The sequence below is a fragment of the Chlamydotis macqueenii genome, chromosome 3, assembly GCF_036417535.1.
Source record: "Chlamydotis macqueenii isolate bChlMac1 chromosome 3, bChlMac1.mat, whole genome shotgun sequence".
Taxonomy (NCBI): Eukaryota; Metazoa; Chordata; class Aves; order Otidiformes; family Otididae; genus Chlamydotis; species Chlamydotis macqueenii.
In genome coordinates, this window is record NC_141558.1 from 121,746,420 (window position 1) to 121,766,839 (window position 20,420).

Here is a 20,420-nt window from a genome sequence, read left to right on the forward strand (position 1 = left end):
ACCATGGCACACAGACATGTTACAGAATGCTCCAAATGGATGTTTGTTGCCCTTTTGTAGAGTGTGGCAGCAGACATTAAAACAGGTGTTTGTCAGCCAAGCAGGCTGACTTACTCAGGCAAAACAATTGAGTACTGCTGAGAAGCACTTTTTTTTTTTTTTTTTTTAAACTTCCACACACTGTTTAATCGTGAAATACCTTGGCTATTTCTGTGTTTTCCGCTACCATGAAAGTGAAGCTGATGTTCACCAGATCTGTGCCACTGCAAACACACACTATCCGTCCTTCCAACTCATTTTCTGATTTTCCAACAGCCTCAAGTGCAGTTAGTATTTTGGGATCCTGTTAAACAGAATAAACAACTTGTTACATTTGCGATACTTTTGTTACGCAATGTACTATGATAAAGATGCATTTCCATCTCCATATACATTAACATCTTTAAATCTTTGCCAATCATGTTAAGTGAGTACTTTTCAGTTAGAATTATCATGTGTAAACCTGAAAAACAAATATATTCTAACAATTAGGAGCATGATTGCGAGAACTCAGAAGTGAAGTATTTTAAATATATTTTAGAAAGTTAAATTAGAAATTACATACATTTTCATAACGAAAAATAAAAAGTAACCAGTCCAAGGACTGGAAATAGAGGAAAAGTACTAATCTCTAAGTAAATTATTCCAATCTAGTTAAGTCCATAGTTACTGAGAGCTATGATTTGTGTGACTTTTGGCTGCTTCTTAACGACGTCGTACAAGTTGGTATCTCTGCAGAGGGTCAAGGGCTATAAATTTAATGGGCATAAAGAGCAAATTACCTATGCAAAGACAGAGGTGAAGTCTGAAGCATACTGGTATGGCACATGAAGCATGGGGTTGTCTGCACCACCACTTCTCATGCCCCTTCTCTATGGGGGAAAGATTTTAGTCTATGGATTCGCAAAAGAACGACTAAGAGATGGTTATCTACAGGTAACACAAAAACACTTAACACATGAAAGTGGAAATGCAGAGGTATTAACAGATACCTTGCTTCACAACAAGTCTTCTAAACTAAATGCCTGGAGGACAGAGGACCATATTTCACCTCAGAAAATTTTACTTATTCCTTCCAAAGAATACCATTGAAAATATTTCCAAAGTTTTGGGTTTCTCCAGAAATCCTAGCTAGCACTTCTGTGGGTATTCTTCGAAATGGCAGACAGTGACCAGCTACCCTCTCTGACCATCTAACTGTATAAAGAGGGATGCAAACAAAACTTCCTACGTTTTATGTCAAGGAAGTAAGAAGATACAACAAATTTTAAACAGATAGGAACAAAATTTGGAATACGAAACACTTTTTCCCAGATCCCTAAAACAAGGATCACAATACATCATTACAAAAATAATTAAAAACTCCTGATACACACTTTTCATGACTGTTGTTCAGCTTTCACCACATTCTGAAAGCGGAGCACTGTACTACATCAGAAAGACCAGATGACAGAACCTTCCACTGCAATCACACCAAATTACTTGACTTCAAAACTTACAATTTTAGACCGTGATTGCAAAATAAAAGCTGTGTTGCCGTATTTTTTGAAGACATTAACTTCATCTTGCATTTCACCTTCAGTTTAAATATTCTTTGTTTAAATGAAGAGTATAAACTAACTGTAGAGTACCTTTGGTACAGCTCCGAAACGCACACTGTTGATCAGGGAGCATTCTAATACCTGTCCCTCCTGAAATGGCAAAAAAAAAAAAAAAAGGTACAAGTTCAAAGGTCTGTTGACACGTGGCTCCATTAGGAATTGCAACAAAAATAAACAATGAATCTGATTTGCAAACACTGTTAATTGACACTAAACAGTATATTTCCTTTTTATATCAGTTAATTCTCTCTTAACTACTTCACTTCTGTCAATTCTAGAAGAACAGGACTAAGGCTAGTTTTGTAAGTAAACTAACATAATATTTTATATTTTTAAAAACTACCTAGAACATACACCGAGCACAATAATATCTAACACATATTCCTGATACAATTGTAATATACCTTTCCTTCACTTTTCCAGCTCAGAAAAAAGCCAAATTCATCCACTTGGAAGAGACAGTTGCTTTCAAAGACAAAAGATTCCTATAGAAAAGAAAATACAGACCGTTATTTTAGTCAGTTTGACAAATGTCGTTAATCTACTGTTCAAAAATAAAAGATTGTTACATTTTTCCCCAAATATCTTCCTGGGGAACTTGCTATTCCCAAGCAATCAGAAATGAGGGAGGCAGGCTTTTAAAAAAATGATAATTTTAAATGATTTGTCTTTTTGCTGCCATTTGAGACATTAGGATGCACTTAATTAATGTTTTATGACTCCTTTGCAACTAAGATGATTTATTTTGTTTAATAAAAGAAGTGATTCTTACCTCATCAAAAACCTTAATGAAATGGAACTTTTAAAAAAATATTGAAAATTGGATGCCTCAAATTATGCAAAGTTTAAAAATATGTAATTAGCAAATACTATCCTCAGGATCAAATGACCACATTCCATTTTAACATTCAGAATTTGGGAAGCACTTTTCTGTTAGACTATGACGCATGCTGCGAGCATTTTGTATCCAGAGTATCTGGCAAGCAGAATTTGAAGGATATTGATTTGCAGAGAAATCAAGAAAAAATGGCCTACCGAAGAGACTAAACAAGGAAAAAAATCAGATTAGTTGAATTAAAAAAGAAATTTCCTCCACACACCTCCAGCCTCAATTAACGCATCATAAATTAAGCTAAAATGCAGGATAACACTGAGCAGAATCCATCACTTTTTAAAGAAAAAAAAGGATGCAGGACTTCCTGACTTCCTTAATTGCAAATCAAGCGTGTGTGCAGGCTACAGCACTGCGCGCTGTTTCAGACGTCAGTGCTTTGTTCCATGTTAAAGACTGAGGTACCTTCCGGAAACGCCACGTCCTCTCCTGTGCGTATGGCAAGGGCAGCCAGCACTGCGGCTGTCTTCAGAGTCTTCCATACAGGACACTTTGAATTTAGGTAACAAAACCAGGTAAAAACTCCAACGCCCTCAATGTACAGAGCATGCTTTTAAGTCACTAAGCTCATCCAGGAGAGTTTGTTCTCACTGGGTTATCCTGAGTCAGCCCCTCAGCCTGACACAGGATGCAGGACATGGCGGGGCAGTCACAGGTGCCTTTTTGGCCGCCGCCATGGAACAAGGGCATCGGGTGGGCTAAGGAATGGTCACAATCCAGTCAGGCATTATCCTGACTGGAAACCGGGCATGAAGGCAAACAAGTTCCTGGATCCACGGCTGGATATTGTCCTTGAGCCCTCCGACATGGGCACCGCCACAGGGGATACGCTGTGTTTGGGATAATTCCTCCTTTTCCTTGGCCACATTAATTATTGAATTGTGTCTACCACTTCTGGACAACATTTTAGGTCCTCAAATGAGATTTACAGGTTCTAAGGACAGACACGCTGCAGTAGTCCATCCAAGTAGCAAACAACTATGTGAATTTTACAGGCAGTAGAGCTGAGATAGAAAGTATAAAGTAGTTGAGGCTCAGTCTGAGCCAACACCACTATGCATGAGTTTCCAGCATGCCCATCTTTCTTCACCGTAACTTCTATTTTCTGCCTTTCCCTCAGGAAACCTACTTGTTGCCAGACACCTCAGATGTACTGGTTTTACAGCCCCTGGAGCCCTGTTTCATATAAAGATGCAGCTAGATACCAATCAAAATTAGCACCTCTTGCGTTTCCCAGAAAGATCACTTGCACACTAAAAGACAGGCAATTTTTGTCAGTTATTGTGTTCCCATTTATCAAAAATCTCTTGATATACAAAAAATGCTGTTTTCACAAAGGTGTCTATTTAAACTGCACTCATGTTGATGTTCCACCCCAGCCTTGACTCTGTTAATCAAATTACTTTTTCTGCAATTTATCTTCTTGTATGGTAAAAAAACCACCTACCATCAGAACACGTAGATGCAACAAAACCAGTAAGACTCCTAATCATATCTGACTTTTATTTCCTATATTCTGCTGAGATAGCCCTGTTCCAGACTCAGACTTTTCAGGAAACATGACAATGCTGGGCTCAAAATACATTGCCATAATTTTGTAATCCTTAGGGTTATGGGACTCATCTATCAGTAAAAGATGGATCAAGACACTGCTCCACATGACAATGACTCAGATTTTTCTAGCCACTCAATGAATCCTGGGCACATAAAAGACCTCTCATGCTGTACCAGAGCTGTTCAGTCACCTAGACTCGGTACCAGGATTCCTGAGCTGACCTGCTGTATGACTTTAGTTCACTTACATTTCTCTTTTCCCCAGCACGACCTTTCTGTTAGGGTGGGGAACTAAGCACAGAATTTTGAAAATTAGAAGACTAGATATGAAACATTTTTCTTGAAAATTGCAAGCCCTATACTATAGGGATTGGATCTTGCTACGTCTGCAGACCATTTCTAAAACAACTCTCTCTCTCGGGTAGGCTAACTAGTACCACGACCACAACACAATTAAGTAATAGCCTATGCATATCAGAAATCGGACAATATCAAATAGCCACACCACCAAGTCCTCACTGTTTACAGGCCTGAGATCTTAACTTCTGAGTCATTGTTTTTTTTACAGCCCTTGATGATTCCTGTAAAATACACAGCTAGCTACCTAAGTGAAAGCCTTTTAATGTTTCCAGAAGAGTCCCCTTCCAGAAAACAAACCAGGCTTCCAACTGTACCATAGCAAACCTGGAGTAAATTGCAGCAAAACTTGCAGCAACCAATGCAACTAGAGAATATCACATGGATGGACAAATAACATTTTGCTCCACAGGTGGCAGGCAGGATCCCCTTTCTAGAGGGTAGTAGATCCCCATTCTACTAAAGGCAGTAAATTCAGCTGCAAGGAACACGACTTCTGGTGCTACCACCTCACCCCATGTCTTCTCTGCATTGTCCAGTGTCACACAGGTGCCTGTTGGGTACACCAATCTACAGTGCAAAAGTATTACTTTTTGAGATGTCTCATTCTCTCTACATCAAGGACCCAGGTCCCTCACCTAGCATTCCGGATCTCACACCAAAATTTGAGCACCTAAACTCTTTTCTGCATCTGCCCACTCTGTTTCTTATCTAAGGTGCAAGAGCACAACCATGGCCCATACTCCCTCACCTGGATCCTCACAGGCTGAGTTTCTGGAGCAATATTTGCTGAAGAAAAATAAAGCTTTTAAGAACCTCCTTTCTAAGGAATTCAATATCCACTACTATCTTCTTAGTTTACCTCTCTCCAAAACTGAAAATACAGGGTAAACCAACTTTCTCTATCTTAGCAGGCCTCATGATAAAAAAAATACCTTTTACTTACATTTCAAAAGATAAGAGGAAAACAGTAACATCTCTGAAGGCACTTGCTAAGATACCTTCAACTTTCAGAGATTTCCTGTCCAAATAAGATTAAAAATAAACCCTGATAAAATTATTCTCACAGGCATATCAATGCTGAGTATAAGGCAAATGTCTCAGCATTTTATTTCAGCTGTGTAAAATGCCCAGTTTTGCCTTCCTTTAACAATCTGGATTAAAGCACAGCTGAAAGTGAGGTCATAGTAATCACATCTCAGATAAAGCACAGGTTGATTTGCTAAAGTAGATAAAACCACTCCAGATCTCAAATGATGCATTTGAATCAGACTATAAATGTTTTGTGTTCTCTTACTTTCCCTTGTGAGACACAGGCCCTCAGTTTATATATTAAAAAAAGGAACGTATTCCCCCTCTCTATTTGATAGATATACAAAAAATGAAAGGATTCACTTTGTTCAGTAATGTGCTTTATGAATCTGCAAAGCTGAGAGCTTTATGCACATAACAGATATTTTGATCCAAATCTCCCTTTCTCTTCCCAGGGCTTATTTCAAATCACAGGGATTAAATATATTTTAAAGTTATTTCTTCTAAAAGCAAAAATCTATATAGCAATAAAGTGTATTGGTATTTCCTCCTCACATACATTTTTGGAGTTATTTGAAAATTTATTTGTGCACAAAGAAAGCAGAACATGAAATCCTCTGTAACATCTACATATTTCTCAGAGAACAGCAAATGAAATGCAACTGGCCTCTTACCTCTTCATATCTATCAAATACAGCTCCATCTTGCATAAAAGAGGGAACTGGCTTCTGCCAGTTAAATTCATAAGGTTTTGCCATGACTACAGAAGAAAAACCTAAAATGGAATGAAAAAGCAGAGTTACAGTCTGGTAAAAGGAGTATTTCAAAGTTTAAGTAAGAAAAAAAGGCGACTTTTAGCTCTTTCCTTTCCCACAGAAGTATTAAAAAGACACAGTGCATTTCCAAATCAAGAGATTTCAGAACTTTAAATGAAAACTTCAGAACTTTAAAATGAAAAATACTTGTAAAATGTGTGTGTGAACTTAATTATTTGAAAAACCACTTGCACTGTAACATTGCTTTAGCTTAAATATCTGCTATTTGGAGCATAATGAGGTTGGGATTACCTGTGATATACATTAATGCTTCTTTTTTTTTTTACAGAAAACAGACAGATTTTATTTTTTTTATGTTCTAAATTGTATACTATACAGGCAAAATACCTTTTTCCTCTGTGTTTTGTATTTCAAAATCCATTTATATTAAATAAAGCCTTGGGTATTTTCAGTGGTATTTTATACATAACTCAAGATATGGATAATACACAGGTCAAAATTCATAGGGAAAAAAAGTGTTTAAGGATATGGGGCATTAAATAAAACTGGATAGGAGTATTGTGCATTTCTGCAAGTTTAGGAATGTGAAGAGAACTGTTAATTCAGAATATAATACAGAAGTCATAACATACAGACCTTACAAAAGAGACCATTAAATTATTCAGTATCCTTTCCAACATCCTGGTGTCTTCTAGGTTACGCTGCTTTACACCAGAAAATGTCCTAACTATGTACGCTGAACTACTGAAGTTCATTTTATCTGAAGTAAAGTGCATCTGCATTGTTCCTGCTTACTCATGCCATCTAGGACAGACGGTATCTTGGTTATTCCTTTATACACTGGAGCAGAAAGAGCATGAGAGTGAACGCACTTGGTAGCAGCAAGGTAAGACTGACTCACAGATGTCGGGAAATCATTCTGTGAACCGGTATACTGAGGATGAACACAGCACAGGGCAAAGCGAAACCAGTACAGTGCTCACTCTGTTACAGTGCAGGCACCCAGTCCAAGCACAGTTCGTCGAAGTGAGAAGATTAAGAAGCATACATAAAATTCAATGGAGAACATAACAGCTATCTATGCTATGCAAACCATCTTCGTAGCATTTGTGTAATGCAAAACTCTGAATGGCAAATCAAAATAATACCAATTAGGTAACGGTGCTTCCACAATGTTCTCAGACAGAAACGTCTACCTTGAGTGAACTTTAAACCCAGAACAGATGCAAGTGTTTAAAACGAAAAATAAGAATTTTGTAGTATCCTCCCTCCCCTGTCTTGTTTTCATTTGTATCAAAAATGTTCTAACAAGAACAAAAGAACTCAGAGGATACTGTTAAAAGACTCTGTCCAACATCAGCTTTAAGAACTTTTACTTTTTATAAGTTTTCTACTGAAAAAAATAGCCTTCCTACTAAAAAAATGCAAAATACATTTTCATGTTGCCCATCTCTATCTCCTGTCCTTTTTCGGTCATTGATAAGGAATATCAAAAATACACACCACATTTCCAAAATCTTAGGAATAAATTAATTCACTCTCCAGAACTATCAAAAATACAATTTGACAGTTACATATGTATCACCATTAATTGTTCACTTTTGTTGAAAATGGGATGAAAACTCAAAATAACATATTTGTAGTCTCCAAGTGAAAAAAAAGAAGCTAAACAATATTTAAGACTACTTATCTGTACTATTTTTTTCTCCTGATGAAGATATGCTTTGAACAAAATAGAGGACAAGGAACTAGGGCCAGGAAGCGATCAGCTGCATTTAGTACCTTGTCAAAAGCCCCTTTTTCTTTTTGCCAACCCTGTGCATTTGGCTCTTACTACTCTGTAACAGAGTAATATCTTCCTCATGTGGACCACGAGATATTTTGAGATCCTTTCAGAGAATGTCCCAGGTTATTGAATTTTTATTATTTTTTAAGAATACACATAATTTTAGGGTCTGTTCCAGTTCAGATCTGCATAACAGGACAGGCATTCCATTGCAGGAGTGTGACGGCATTATTCTATACAGCTCAGAGACTCCACACAGCACCTCAGTCCAATCAACTCCTTGAAAACTTAGTGCTTGTTCTTAAAGCAAAGCTACTTTTAGAGAAATGCAGCTTCAGAAAACTGTTTTCTGACTTCATGGGCTTTGTTAAGGGAAAAGTTGAAACCAGAACCAACAAAACCCCATACTATACAACAAATCCTCAAAGGTCTTGGAAAAATATCCCTTAGATTCAAAGGAAACTTAAAACATATGCACCTTAAGTGTTAAACACTCCATTTTAATGGCGTATTAACCATTCCTTTATCTGTTTAAATTTAGTGTCTGAATGTCCCCAAGAAGAAAAGTCACTTCAAATACAATGGGTAGTTAGCTCATGAGGCAATACAGGCTGCCAGCATGTGAAGATCTTTTGGGAAACGCAGATGCGGTCTGTGCTAAAACATGAGAAATGCGATGACACTTTTAAGACTGTGAAGAATACTGTTCCACAGTCCCTAGCCTAGATACATGGCCTTCACGACTTTTTCCTGACATTGAACTCCATACAGACACACATTTTAAAACCCACAAGCTCTGCAACTGCTCTGAGCTCCTGTATGAGACACGCCACAGCATTCTGTCCAGCATCTGGCACTGGGCATCCTGGATGTAAAGAGTGCTTGAACAGATACTTGTCTTTCACAAAGACTAATTACCTTAGCACTACAAACATGCACTTTATTACCAATTCAAACTTTGCTGAGTTCATCATCCAGTCACGGAAATACAGCTCTGCAAACATCTCTCCTTTACAGATATCTTCTCCTTGCCTGGGTACTCACACGGTATGATGAAGTTGCCTTGTTAACTTCATCGCTCATAAATTAAATAGATCGAGCTCTTCAGTTTCTGTTGCAATGCACATTTTTCAAATCTTGGAGTCAGCCTGAGCCCTCTCCGCTTTTCCAGCCGCCCTTCTGAAGGCCGGAGTCTGGACCAGGACACAGCAGCCCAGCACAGCCCTCTGTCATACAAACCAGAATTACAGTCTTTCTTCTTATTTGCATAACCTTGCGTTTAGCTGCAAGAAAACACGCTTGATTGCTCATAATTTATCAAGCAATCAAGTTCTGTCTCAGGGACTCAAGCTCACTGTTATTTACCATCTTAGCAATCTCTTCTCTAGCTCTGCTCTCTCACAGGTCAATACAATTTACAGATGAACTGAGACAGACGAAGTGTGAGGGAAAGATGGCTTGAGTATGTGTAGCGAGGAGTCAGATGAATTGTAACAAACAAGATTTTTAAGCCATATGCTTTGGCAGCTGTGCAGAAGGTGAAGAAAATTCTCCCTGCCTTTAGAAAAGCTCTTCTCAGCCTCCCACATTTCTTACACTCTTCTCAAAAATCCATTCTTCCGTAACCCTGTTAGCTTTTAAGATCACCAAAACAACACACAAAATACTCCCCCATCACTCTTTGGAGCTCTGTTAATCTTCAGAGATCTTTAAACGGTTCAAAGAAAGCAAAAAAAAACCCAAAACCAACCCCACCCACCAAACACAAACAAACGTGACATTCAAACACTGACATGGTTGCAAATATATGCATGCATATACCCTCACTATGACAAAAAATCAAGAATTACTTTCTTTAAAGAAATCTAATAACAGTGAAACGTGAAGATTCAACTGGGAGAGACAGAAGATTTAGGAACTAAATTTAAAGACAGTAAAATTTTAATTTTAAAACTTTTAAACAGCTTTTGAAAATTAAAATAAAAATCTTCCCACTGACTTAGGGTTCTTAAAGTATAAAAATGCCTCTGAATACGTACCGTTCACAAAAAGCAGAAAGAACACTCATAAAATACACCTCAGGGGTTAACCACCGACCACAGGGGAGAAGCAGGTGAAGGCTCTCAAGTGCAGTGGTTAAATGCCTTTTGAGCTATGTCCCTTTCTTTCAACACTGACTTACGCCTGAAGACATGATTTGGATCATGTAAAAAAAAGAAAAAAAAACAAACCCCAAAAAAACCCAAACTCCCAAAAAAGCACGTTTTGATTCACCTGGAGTACCCAAAGAGGGAGGACACAAAATTATCCATATCCAGAATACCATTATTTAACACAGAAGTCTTCCTCTTCTGTAAACTTGGCTGTATTAAGCTAAATCTGGGGTGTAGGGGGTGGAGTGACTATAAATCCTGATTTTTTTTTTTTTTCATTCTTTGACCAAAAGAAGGACAAGGTGTGGCTGAACAGGAGGAGGAAAGGATTCTGTTAACACAAAGACAGCAAATGTTTGGGGAAAGAGGTGATATTCTAAACTAACCCGCAGGGCTGGCTAGCGTGATGGATAGGATACTCCTTGGATCCCATAAACATCCTGTCAATGCTGAGACGGGGTTGGAAAGGATGGCAATATTCCTGAGAGCTGATCCCCCACCAGTTTAAAACACAGTAACTCACTGTTTCCGCAGTTTGCTTAACCCTGAATAGCAAAACAATACTTGTAAAACTTTTTTAGTAATTGTTATTTATGCCTCTGGAATGAATCACTGAAAAAATAAAACTAATGTATTTCCCACTCTTTCCCCCCTTAAAGTACATCTATCCTTCATCATCACTTCTCTTTAATAAACAAAATTCTTCAGAACAAAGACAACCAGATCTACAGCAGCAGACCTCCGTAACTTCTGAAGTTTATTATGGAGTTCATCCCAGCCCAGTAAGCCTACCTGCAGTGTTGTGGACTACAGTGAGAAACCAGCTGTCCAAGGCTGAACAGGCACTGCAATGCTTAAATTCTTATAAAAATGCCCCTATTGTTTTTTTAACAAGGCTCTGAAGTACTTTTGTATTCAAATATTACCATTGCTTGTAGACATTTACAGAAAGGAAACTCAGATCTTCATACATTTACTCTTCAGTGTCAAATTTATTTGGTCATAAATGTACCGGCATTACTGTATGCAACATGCAGAGACGGGGTGTTTTTCTCAACATAAAACTTTGGTTTCTACACTTGAACTTAAAATTCAGAGTAAGTTTTAAGAAATTTTAGAAAATAAAAGCCACTGCATTGCGAGTCCTATGCAAAAAGTATCGCTGAGAGCCACACTGCAATTTCTGCAGTATCCACACTATATTGTAAAGCAATTCCAAGATTTCACAGCTCTCCAGGCTCCTCCAAAATTTTGTTGTTTTTTTTTTTCTTTTTAAAAAAGAATGCTTTTTCAGCAGGTTATTTTTAAACTCATTAGTCCCACAGTTAATGCAAGCAGCTTAAAACACTTCTCCCAAAAACAAGGTCCAGAAGCAACAAAAGACATACACAACAGAGCTCAGGCGCCTGAATACGTATTGTCTAGTAATGGACTTATTTTCCATTTTGTCTCATTTTCCATTTCGTTTTAATTGCTGGAATTCATTGGCATGCGGAGGCAGCTAAAAGGTTCAAGAAAAACAAGAAGTGGCCTGTCCTTAAATAAGTGTTAAAAAAATAATGAACCAGACATACAAAACCATAAACTTTACGGAATAAGTAAAGTAATTATTTATTGTTGTTCTTTTCTTCTGGTGATAAAAAATTTGGCATTCACATTTTCCATTTTGTAACAGTAAAGGCAAAAGGCAAGGGGAAAGGCATGGATCTTCGCATGGGATTATATCAGGAGGGAACATGCTCATAATGCTGGCAGTTGTACAGAGAATTGAGCAATCTGACTCATCAAAAGATATAATAAAGGATAATTTATTTTCATTTACAGATATTATTCAGTATCATCTAACAGCAACTTTTTGCTTCTGATCTGTCAAGTGAACTTAATTTCACAGCATGAGCACATGATAAAGAACCTCTCCCTAGAACATTCCCTGTTTTGTCTCATTTCAATAAATAAATCTCAGTAATAAACCCTAACCATACAAAAAATTGTCTAAAAATGTGGAAACTGATACAGATTTACCTTTAGTTAAGTAAAAGTGTTAGAGACATGTAAGATTTATTTTTAGTATAATGTCAAGCACTCAATTTCCTGGAAGTCATCTCTCCCCTAAGTAGTAATAGAGCACAAATTGGACTTTGATGAAAGCAATGGTTTGGGTAATAGTTGTCAGAACCTTTCTGAATTGCTGTAGCACGTGATGTATGTATACAGCGTATCTTGATTTAATCAGCAGTGACTTTTATTAAGTTTAATTACTTCACTCTGTGTCCTTCAATCGAAGACAACGTTAAAACAAAGACTACTTCATGGAATAACAAAAAAAAAATTACAAATATGTACCACTTGCAAAACATCTCAAGTATCTTCTGAATTACTTAAATTTAAATTCTCTCTTTACAGTCAGTTAAAGAGATTTATCAGATTTATTTAAAAACAGCCTTCAATATGCTCTTTGGGCAATTAATACTGCACTTAACTTTTATTATTGTTGTTTAATCCATAGCTGACAGATAACACATCTTTTAAGCCAGTGAATAGTATTTCTCCCTTTTAGCTACACCTGTACAAAGTATGTGTGTCAATTACTTAAATCAAAATCATGAGTGATTTTGACATTTGGAACTTCAGTTTCTTCTTTTTAGCCTCCTTCCGGGCCTTAGTGCTCTAAAAAGACTTCAAGCAGAAGCAATTCCTGCATTTTAATGTGATAGGAAGACATAAATAAATGTTTGAAATTAAAATCCTAAGAAGAATTCAGGTGGAAATACAGATAAGTACCAAATAACCTCAAGCGCGCAGCATTCCTGTTAAGAATGCAAGAGTTCAGGGATTCCAAGATGTAAAACAACTGCAAAACTTTAAGACCAATTTATTAACTACAAATATCACAGAAAAGGCAACCCAAACTTCCAAATCAGACTAATATCAGTAGTCTTTCATTTTTAAGTGCAAGGAAAATTTTTAGAAATAACACAAGGTAGCACCTCAACCAGAAATCAAACAAACTACAAATATCAGCTGCCTCCATGACCATGTCCTGAGGACACGGTTGTTGGTTTCCAAACAATGACACAGACTCAGACCTTGTGTTAATAAAATGTAATGAAAGGTCAAGATCACATTTTTGTAATAACTTCTAAATCTCTGTGTGTTTGAAATATTCCCTTCTATGGTCAGGTACTCCATTTCAAATGAAACTTTAATATTTCGACATGACTTAATATGAGTTTACTCAAAATATACAGATATTTTAAAAACTAATAAGCTGTGAGGAACATAAATGTTACTTTAAAATCTAAAACTAGGAAAGTGACATTATAATTTGCGCAGTTCAATTCCAACTGGTTTTCTAGATGATTTCTGAGAAAACAGGAGTGAGCCACATTGCTGGCTTAAAACTTCAGACAAAGCAAAGGTGATCTCTGGTGATGGTTCCAGTGGTCTAAAATGCATTAATAGCAAAAAGTTGCATTTATTATTTGACAGTTGGGAGTGTGTTTAAAGTAGGTATTTGTTGAAACTTTAAATTAATTATAAATTTCTTGGTAGTCTGAATAAAGCCTACAAACTACAGTCATTGTGAAGATACAGGGGTTTTTACACTTCTTAGACAATTTAACCCGTGGCACTAGTCAAAAAATGTTTGTATCCATCATAGACATCAGGCTGCTCAGATTTCATCTCAGCACCCGCCTTACATCCTACAGATAGTGGGTTTCGCATTTCCTTCTTGAAACAAGAGAAGATAAAACGGAATGAAAAGCAAGAAACATAGACCTTGTATCAGCATTTGATCAGTACGCTCCTTCCTTCCTTGCATCCGATATCCTTTTCCTCGTTCTCACCATCCTTTACTTCCCACCATCCCTGCATGTTGGCTCACGCCCTGACTGAAGGCTCAGCCAGGAGGCAGAGGAATGCAGGCACGGCCTTACCAGCTGATTGGAATGGAAATTACCCGTCACCCTTCTGACCACCTAACCCCAGTAGCTGCAGTAAATCCAGACCTTGGGTAGCAGAGATTTCTTCCTTCCTCAGCTCTGTGACACAGCGAGAGCTGGAGTATAAGGAGCAGCGGAGCAGCTGTAACCTGCCCTAGCTAATGCCTGGCTGGAGCAGACTGCAGCTCCCTCAGAGCTTTAGTGTTAACGGTTGGTAGGCTTAATTTTATTTTTCTGCCAAGATTTGAGGTTCAAATCACAGAAAAAGACAGAAAGAAACAGAACATACTAATTGTCTTTAATAAAGGCTCTTCCTCTGATTCCTCCCAGTCAGTAACAGGAAAAGAAATACATGTGGTGCGGTGCACACGGCATGCACTTCAACATTACTGTGCAAAAAGCAGATCTATGAATCAGGATGACATTTAACAGAACGGGAAAAAATAATCACGAACTACCTGGCCTAAATACTGTTGCACAGGCTCAACTTGTCTATTTTCCTCACTCCCAAACGCTCTACCTGTTGCATGCAGAAACAACATCCACACCAATTGTTCAGGAAAAACACAGCCCCTTTGGGCTGGCTGGGAGTCAAGGGATCTGGGTTACAGCTGATGTTTTGCCAGACTGCTCTGGAGTCCTCAAAGGACACACTGCCATTTACCATTCCCCCCCCTCTAAAAAAAAATGAGGCTAGCAAGACTTGTCTTAATTACACACTTAATGATGCTAATTATTTATGTACATAGAGAGTCTGAAAGCACTGGCAGCAAGGTGTCCCAGAGCTAAAAGTTATTAGTGTTACACATCTTTAATCACCAGTAATATCCAGTATTAACTCGTTAATAAATAACTGGTCATTTTTCTGAAGATGAGATTGTGATACACTGTGTTTGTGATACACTGTGTTTAGAACTGTGGCAACTAGGCAAGGCTAAAACTAAAATGGTGCCTATAATTTGGAAATCTAGAAGCCCCCTTTCCAGCAGGACAGCTGACCAAATCTGTTTGAGATATCCCAGGTTACCGCTATTTACAGCTTTCGTTTCCTAGGGATTCAAACAGAAAAGCAACTGGTTCTGAACTTTAAATTACTATTATTATCGTTACTTCATTATCATAGGTAGGTGGCAGACTAAGCGTTTCTCGAAAATTTGTTTCAGCCAGATTTGTCTTTAAATGTTTTTTCTGCCACTGCCCAGAAGCTCTAAAAGCAACAGAGACAGAATAAGAAAGATTGTGCAAGTAATGGGACCAAGGATAAAAAATATAAATGTCATCAGTTCTTTAGCTGGTAAGTTCATCGTTAACTACAAGTGGAAGATGAGGATGCATAAAACATGGCCTCACAGTGTTTCACTAATCCCTGCCCTAGAGCAACAGTGCAATCTGCATATATGTTTCTACTAATCAAATATTGAAACAACCCTCCCAACACTGTGCTATGTTTCCTGTCACATCAGTCATGATTGAATCGACAGTTGGTGGCTCTTTGGGGTAAAATGAGACTGTGTGAGACACGCGAGAAGTTCATCTGATAACACAGCCCAGAGTGCTAATATACTCATTACTGAGGTATTCAGTTGTTTACATTACTTGAGAAAAAATGTCTTTCTGAATATTAATGTATATCCTCTTTAAAAAATGTGGCAAAACCAGGCATGCCAACTATTAAAGAGAGGGATAGGAGAGTGTTCCAAGCCAGCAGCCTCTCCAAATCTTCCTGCTGGATGCGTTTTGGCTTGTTCAACTGTTCATAATATATATGACATTTTCTGGAGGAACGGCATTTCAATTTTTGTATTGCTCCAAATGAATGATTTGACACAGTATTCCAAAAGGGATAAAAATAAAAGTGTTGGTATGTAACCTATTTGTCCAGTATGAAGACAAAAAGGAGAGTCACGAGTGCTGGTATGGCATGCTGGTGTACACAGCCCATTTTGAACACTTACTTGACATCTCATAATAAACAGCAGGCTTTACAGCATGCTGAGAGGTTCAATTTATTCAGATTTTTCTGGACCAACTTGAGACACCAGAGTCAGGGGATTGACTTTCTCTAAATTCTTAACATTAAGATGCAATTCTGTGTTGAACAGCAGGAAAAAAAAAAAGGGGAAGCAGTTACCTCTCCAAGCCTTCTTGTCACTGTTTCTTATTGTCACCTGCTGTTGGGACCAACTTCTGCTGAGGTGGAAAGGGACACAGGTAGTATGAGTGGAAAATAGCTTTGCCCTCATGCCAAGACAGGTATATAATGGAACATGCTCACATAGCCAGGGAGATAAGCAGCATGACGCTGAAACATGAAGATATTTTTGATTATGATAACCATTAGGGGAGAAAGAAATCACACAGACATGTGGGGAAGAGCACAAGAATTGAAAAGAGGAGGAGAAAAATAACAACAGAAAAAAATGCAGAAAGCAACGATGGGATGTCTGACACTGATGTGGGCTTCGACAGAATGATGAAGTACCCAAGCAGGCCAATACAGCCAACACAGCTAAAATGAAAAGGGAAGGTGGCAGCATTTTCACAATGCTAGAAAAGAAGAGTGGGTAGTTCGGAATAGCTGGAATGGAAAAGGTTTGGGATAGCACAAGCAAGGCTATTTTTAGAGATTATTCCAAGTATGAAGCTGGGTTTCTGCAACAAGGCTGGAAAGGAAGGAACAGAGTGGAATATACACTAAGGAAGACCAACAAAACAAAATGCTGGTGTCTGTATGTGTGGGGTTATTTATTGTGGCAGCTCGGGAGAGGGGATGGCAGAGCTCCCAGAGACGAGGAGCTCAGCATTCCCCCGTGCTGCAGACAAACCAAGGGATGCGTGGGTGAAATGCCTGGGAAGATGAAAGAATCAATTCTAGATGAGAGGGTGGAGGTTAAAGACAGAGGAGTCTGTTTGGAAATGACCAGATGCAATGGAAATCAACAGATGCAACTTGTTACACCATAAAAATTGATAAAGGGACCCTACCAGAAAGAGAAAGAAATTTTTTTTGCCATTTGCACTGCCTGCACACACTAAAGTGTTCTACGGTGCTTAACTAACGCTGCCTTTATCCACTTGGGCCTCCTACAACTTAGCAACAAGTAGCACACACACTCATCAGGTACACTGCCCATCCAAAATCAAGAGCAGTGTCACACGCGAAGCACAGCAGACCCCGTAGAAACTGAGGGTAACATTTTAACATGGCTAAAACCAACTTTGCTTCATATATCACTATTAAGCATTTCCAGCATCATAATTATCATCGCAAAGAAGAAAAACTTGGGCACAGCAGGCTTTTCCCATAAGAAAACTGCTCAGCTAGTTCAGACTGCTTTTCTTCTTGTCACATACCTATTAAATGCTCCAGACTGTTTAATGTGATAAAAATGTCTAGACTGGTTTTTGACTGAAAGCTTAAAGAAGCGAGTTCTTTGCCCTTGGCTAGCAAACCCCTTTGCTCCTTTCTTGGTAAGCACAATAATGTGCATGTTGTACTTCTGCAGACCACGCTTTCTGCATACATACAATAAAGGAATTTCTAGTATCTTCATAAATCTTCTGCGATTTTAGAGATGAGTCCAGGGAAACGTGAAGAACATACACATGGCATATACATACAATACCACATTGTGTTGCTTTGGATGAAAAAATCTGGAGCTTACAATTAAAGGGTAGACGTTGTTGAGGAAAAGAGCGAGCACAACTCTCAGTTCAGTGAACAAGAAAAACAGAAAAATAACTGAAGAACCTCTATTAAGATTGATAAAGAGTACGATGCTGTGCTGAGGCAGGCAGTAAAGGTAGAGCTTAGGCAAGAAATCCCAATGGACACATTAGAAAAAACGGTACTGCAAGTGCATCAGTGCATTCAATGCTTTGTGGTCCCTAGCTGCCCTCAGTCTTTAGCAGCTGCTTATTTTTGTATAACAAAACCTCTGACATAATTACAATCACTGTAAACTTAGATGCAAGTACACAATTTATACTAAAAATATCTCTGGCAGCGACAGTACTCAGCTCAACTGGTATACACCCTTCAGCCCTTTCTTTTTAGGCTCTATAAACCTGCATCTGTGCAGCGGGTTATGGTCAAGCAACAGGTGTATCTGATTCTTGTCAGCATGTGGGAGTTGGATGTTGGAAACTAAGCCGCATACCTTGGAAAAAGCTCGAGAAGAAACACTATCCCTGGACGCCACTCATCGTAGCTGACTCCCATAGGAAATACAACTTGCCAAAAGAATTAACGGACAACGTGATGTGACAGAAACATTACTTTGGCACAGCTGCAACTGGACTGTCAAATCATGTATCAAAGCCCCACTTCCCATCTTCCTGCACCCCATTTGTTCCCAGGGCAGTCTTAACATCCTAAGGATAATTTTTTTTTTGTTTAAAATGCTCTTCATCCTCGTCCAAGACCCTAACAAATTCTTGTTCTCTCTGATCAGACCATAAAGTGCACTGCCTGTCAGAGGAGTTGAAGAGGCGATAGACCAGTCCACAGGAAAATGGTTTTGGAATATCTATGGGAAGGTTGTTTCACAGGAAGAAAACTACAGCTTCTCCACATTAAAAAACTGTGGGCAGAAAGATCTGTACAGTAAAGATACTGGCCCACCACTGAGCACTTCTGGTTTCCATTCTCCTTAAGATACTCTTTTTCCTGAGCAAGTCTCAATGTTCCCCTCCATTAAAAACAAGGTTTTTCAGCATCACCGGGAAAGGCGATTTGATTGTTTCTGAAGCACTCAGGTACTTTGTAACCACACCACCCAATGGAGAACTGACTGAGCACAGTTCAATGTCTAAAATGAGCCTTCGGTGAAATAACTGCGCACAGAAGTCGAAAGCTTGGAGCAGGAAGGTTGCACATTGGGTTTTTTGTTTGCTTGTTTTCTTAAAATAAATATTAATCTAGGTTTTAGATCAGTAAGTCCTTCCTTTTGTCAGAACACTCTCCTGCAATTTTTGTTTCTGTACCGTTCCCATCCATGTCAGAGGGTGCTTTCCATAATCATGGCGCTGCTGAATTAAATTCCTTCTTTGCTTCCTATACGCACAGTTCCTTTGGGCATCTGACTGAAATGGCACATGCAGAGAAAAGGGAATAGGTCCAGCTGGTGTTTCTCTGGAAAGGCCCATGCCATCCCGAGTGACACTGAGACTGGTCTGCAAGTTTTTTATGCTGAGCAGCTGGCAGAAGCCTCCTGAAGGCAGGCACCCAGGCTGTGCTTACTGAGACACCAGGTTGTTGGCGAGGTTTTTCTGGACGGGAGACAAAAGCAGCACAGGGAATAGAGAGGCTACTGCTTCTCCTGAAACAGGAGTGGCTGGCACAAAAGCAGAAAGAACAGATTTTCTAGTTACAGCTTTCCCTTCCAAAGTTGCGCTTCCACTGTTTTCTCCAAAATCTCAATAGCACGGGCTAGTTATGGGTTAATCAATAATATTGTTCACTGCAGTATGCAAACCAACATGCATAAAGATGTGTGTGTAAGAAAGTGGGAACTAACTGTGCCCACCTCAGAGTAGCATTGCTTAAACACATTAAGGGCACAAATCACTGCGTTGGCTGTGTACAAAGTGAGTAGGTGACAGCACTGTCCCCGAATTAATTGTTACCAGTGCATTCTGGACACAACCACATATCAGAGGAAACCAGAGTGACCTAACTGCAGAAAAACCAGGAAAATGCAACACACAGCTCCTCATTCAGAGTGCCAGCCATAAACAAGCCCTTTTGGAGCAATCAAGGGTGAAAAAAGGAGCAGATCCCCCTCAACAGCAAGAGCAGTCCTACCCCTTTGCTAATGCTTCCTTTTGGATCATCTCATTCCTGCTACCCTGAGCGATCTGGCTTAGCTGGTTCATCTCTGTAGGGAGGTGGAAAGCTATTCACTTGGCATTTTCTGCTAGCTTTGTGCACTGTATCCCAGTCACACAGGAGGCCAGCCACAACCAGAACCAGCATAATGGAAAGACTGGCAAGGTGTGGCTGAGAGAAGCAAGAGCACCAACTTTTTCGGTGGCAGCAAACTGCGATACTGGGCCAGCCAAGCTGGTCTCACACACACTACTGGGAAAGAACACTGTGATTTTGAAAACTGGTTGACTTTGAGTATGCTTTCTCTCAGCATTGATTCTCTGCAGTCCATTTTGTCAGGATGGCTGGCCTGATTTACTAATTCTCAAGCAGGTTTGCTATTTCCGTAAATTTTACAACGGACCACAAACTGCTTTAAGCAGAGATTTACTCGTTTACAAAGGGGTTTAAGAACTT

At 38.9% G+C, this 20,420-nt stretch overlaps 1 protein-coding gene across 3 annotated transcripts in view; it reads right to left on the minus strand.

Moving 5' to 3' along the window:
• The window catches only part of PLCB4 (phospholipase C beta 4), a 209,709-nt gene that overhangs the window by 88,054 nt on the left and 101,235 nt on the right, over positions 1–20,420 (minus strand). For 2 of the 3 annotated variants that reach the window (XM_086744781.1, XM_086744782.1), the window contains 4 exons: positions 6,150–6,250; positions 2,045–2,125; positions 1,671–1,730; positions 200–343 (listed from right to left, as the gene is read on the minus strand). In XM_086744781.1, the coding sequence (XP_086600907.1) occupies positions 200–343; positions 1,671–1,730; positions 2,045–2,125; positions 6,150–6,233 (369 nt within the window). In that variant the 5' untranslated portion in view covers positions 6,234–6,250. Of the gene's footprint in view, positions 1–199; positions 344–1,670; positions 1,731–2,044; positions 2,126–6,149; positions 6,251–20,420 lie in introns of those variants that run through there. The other variant, XM_086744783.1, reaches the window with a different exon arrangement.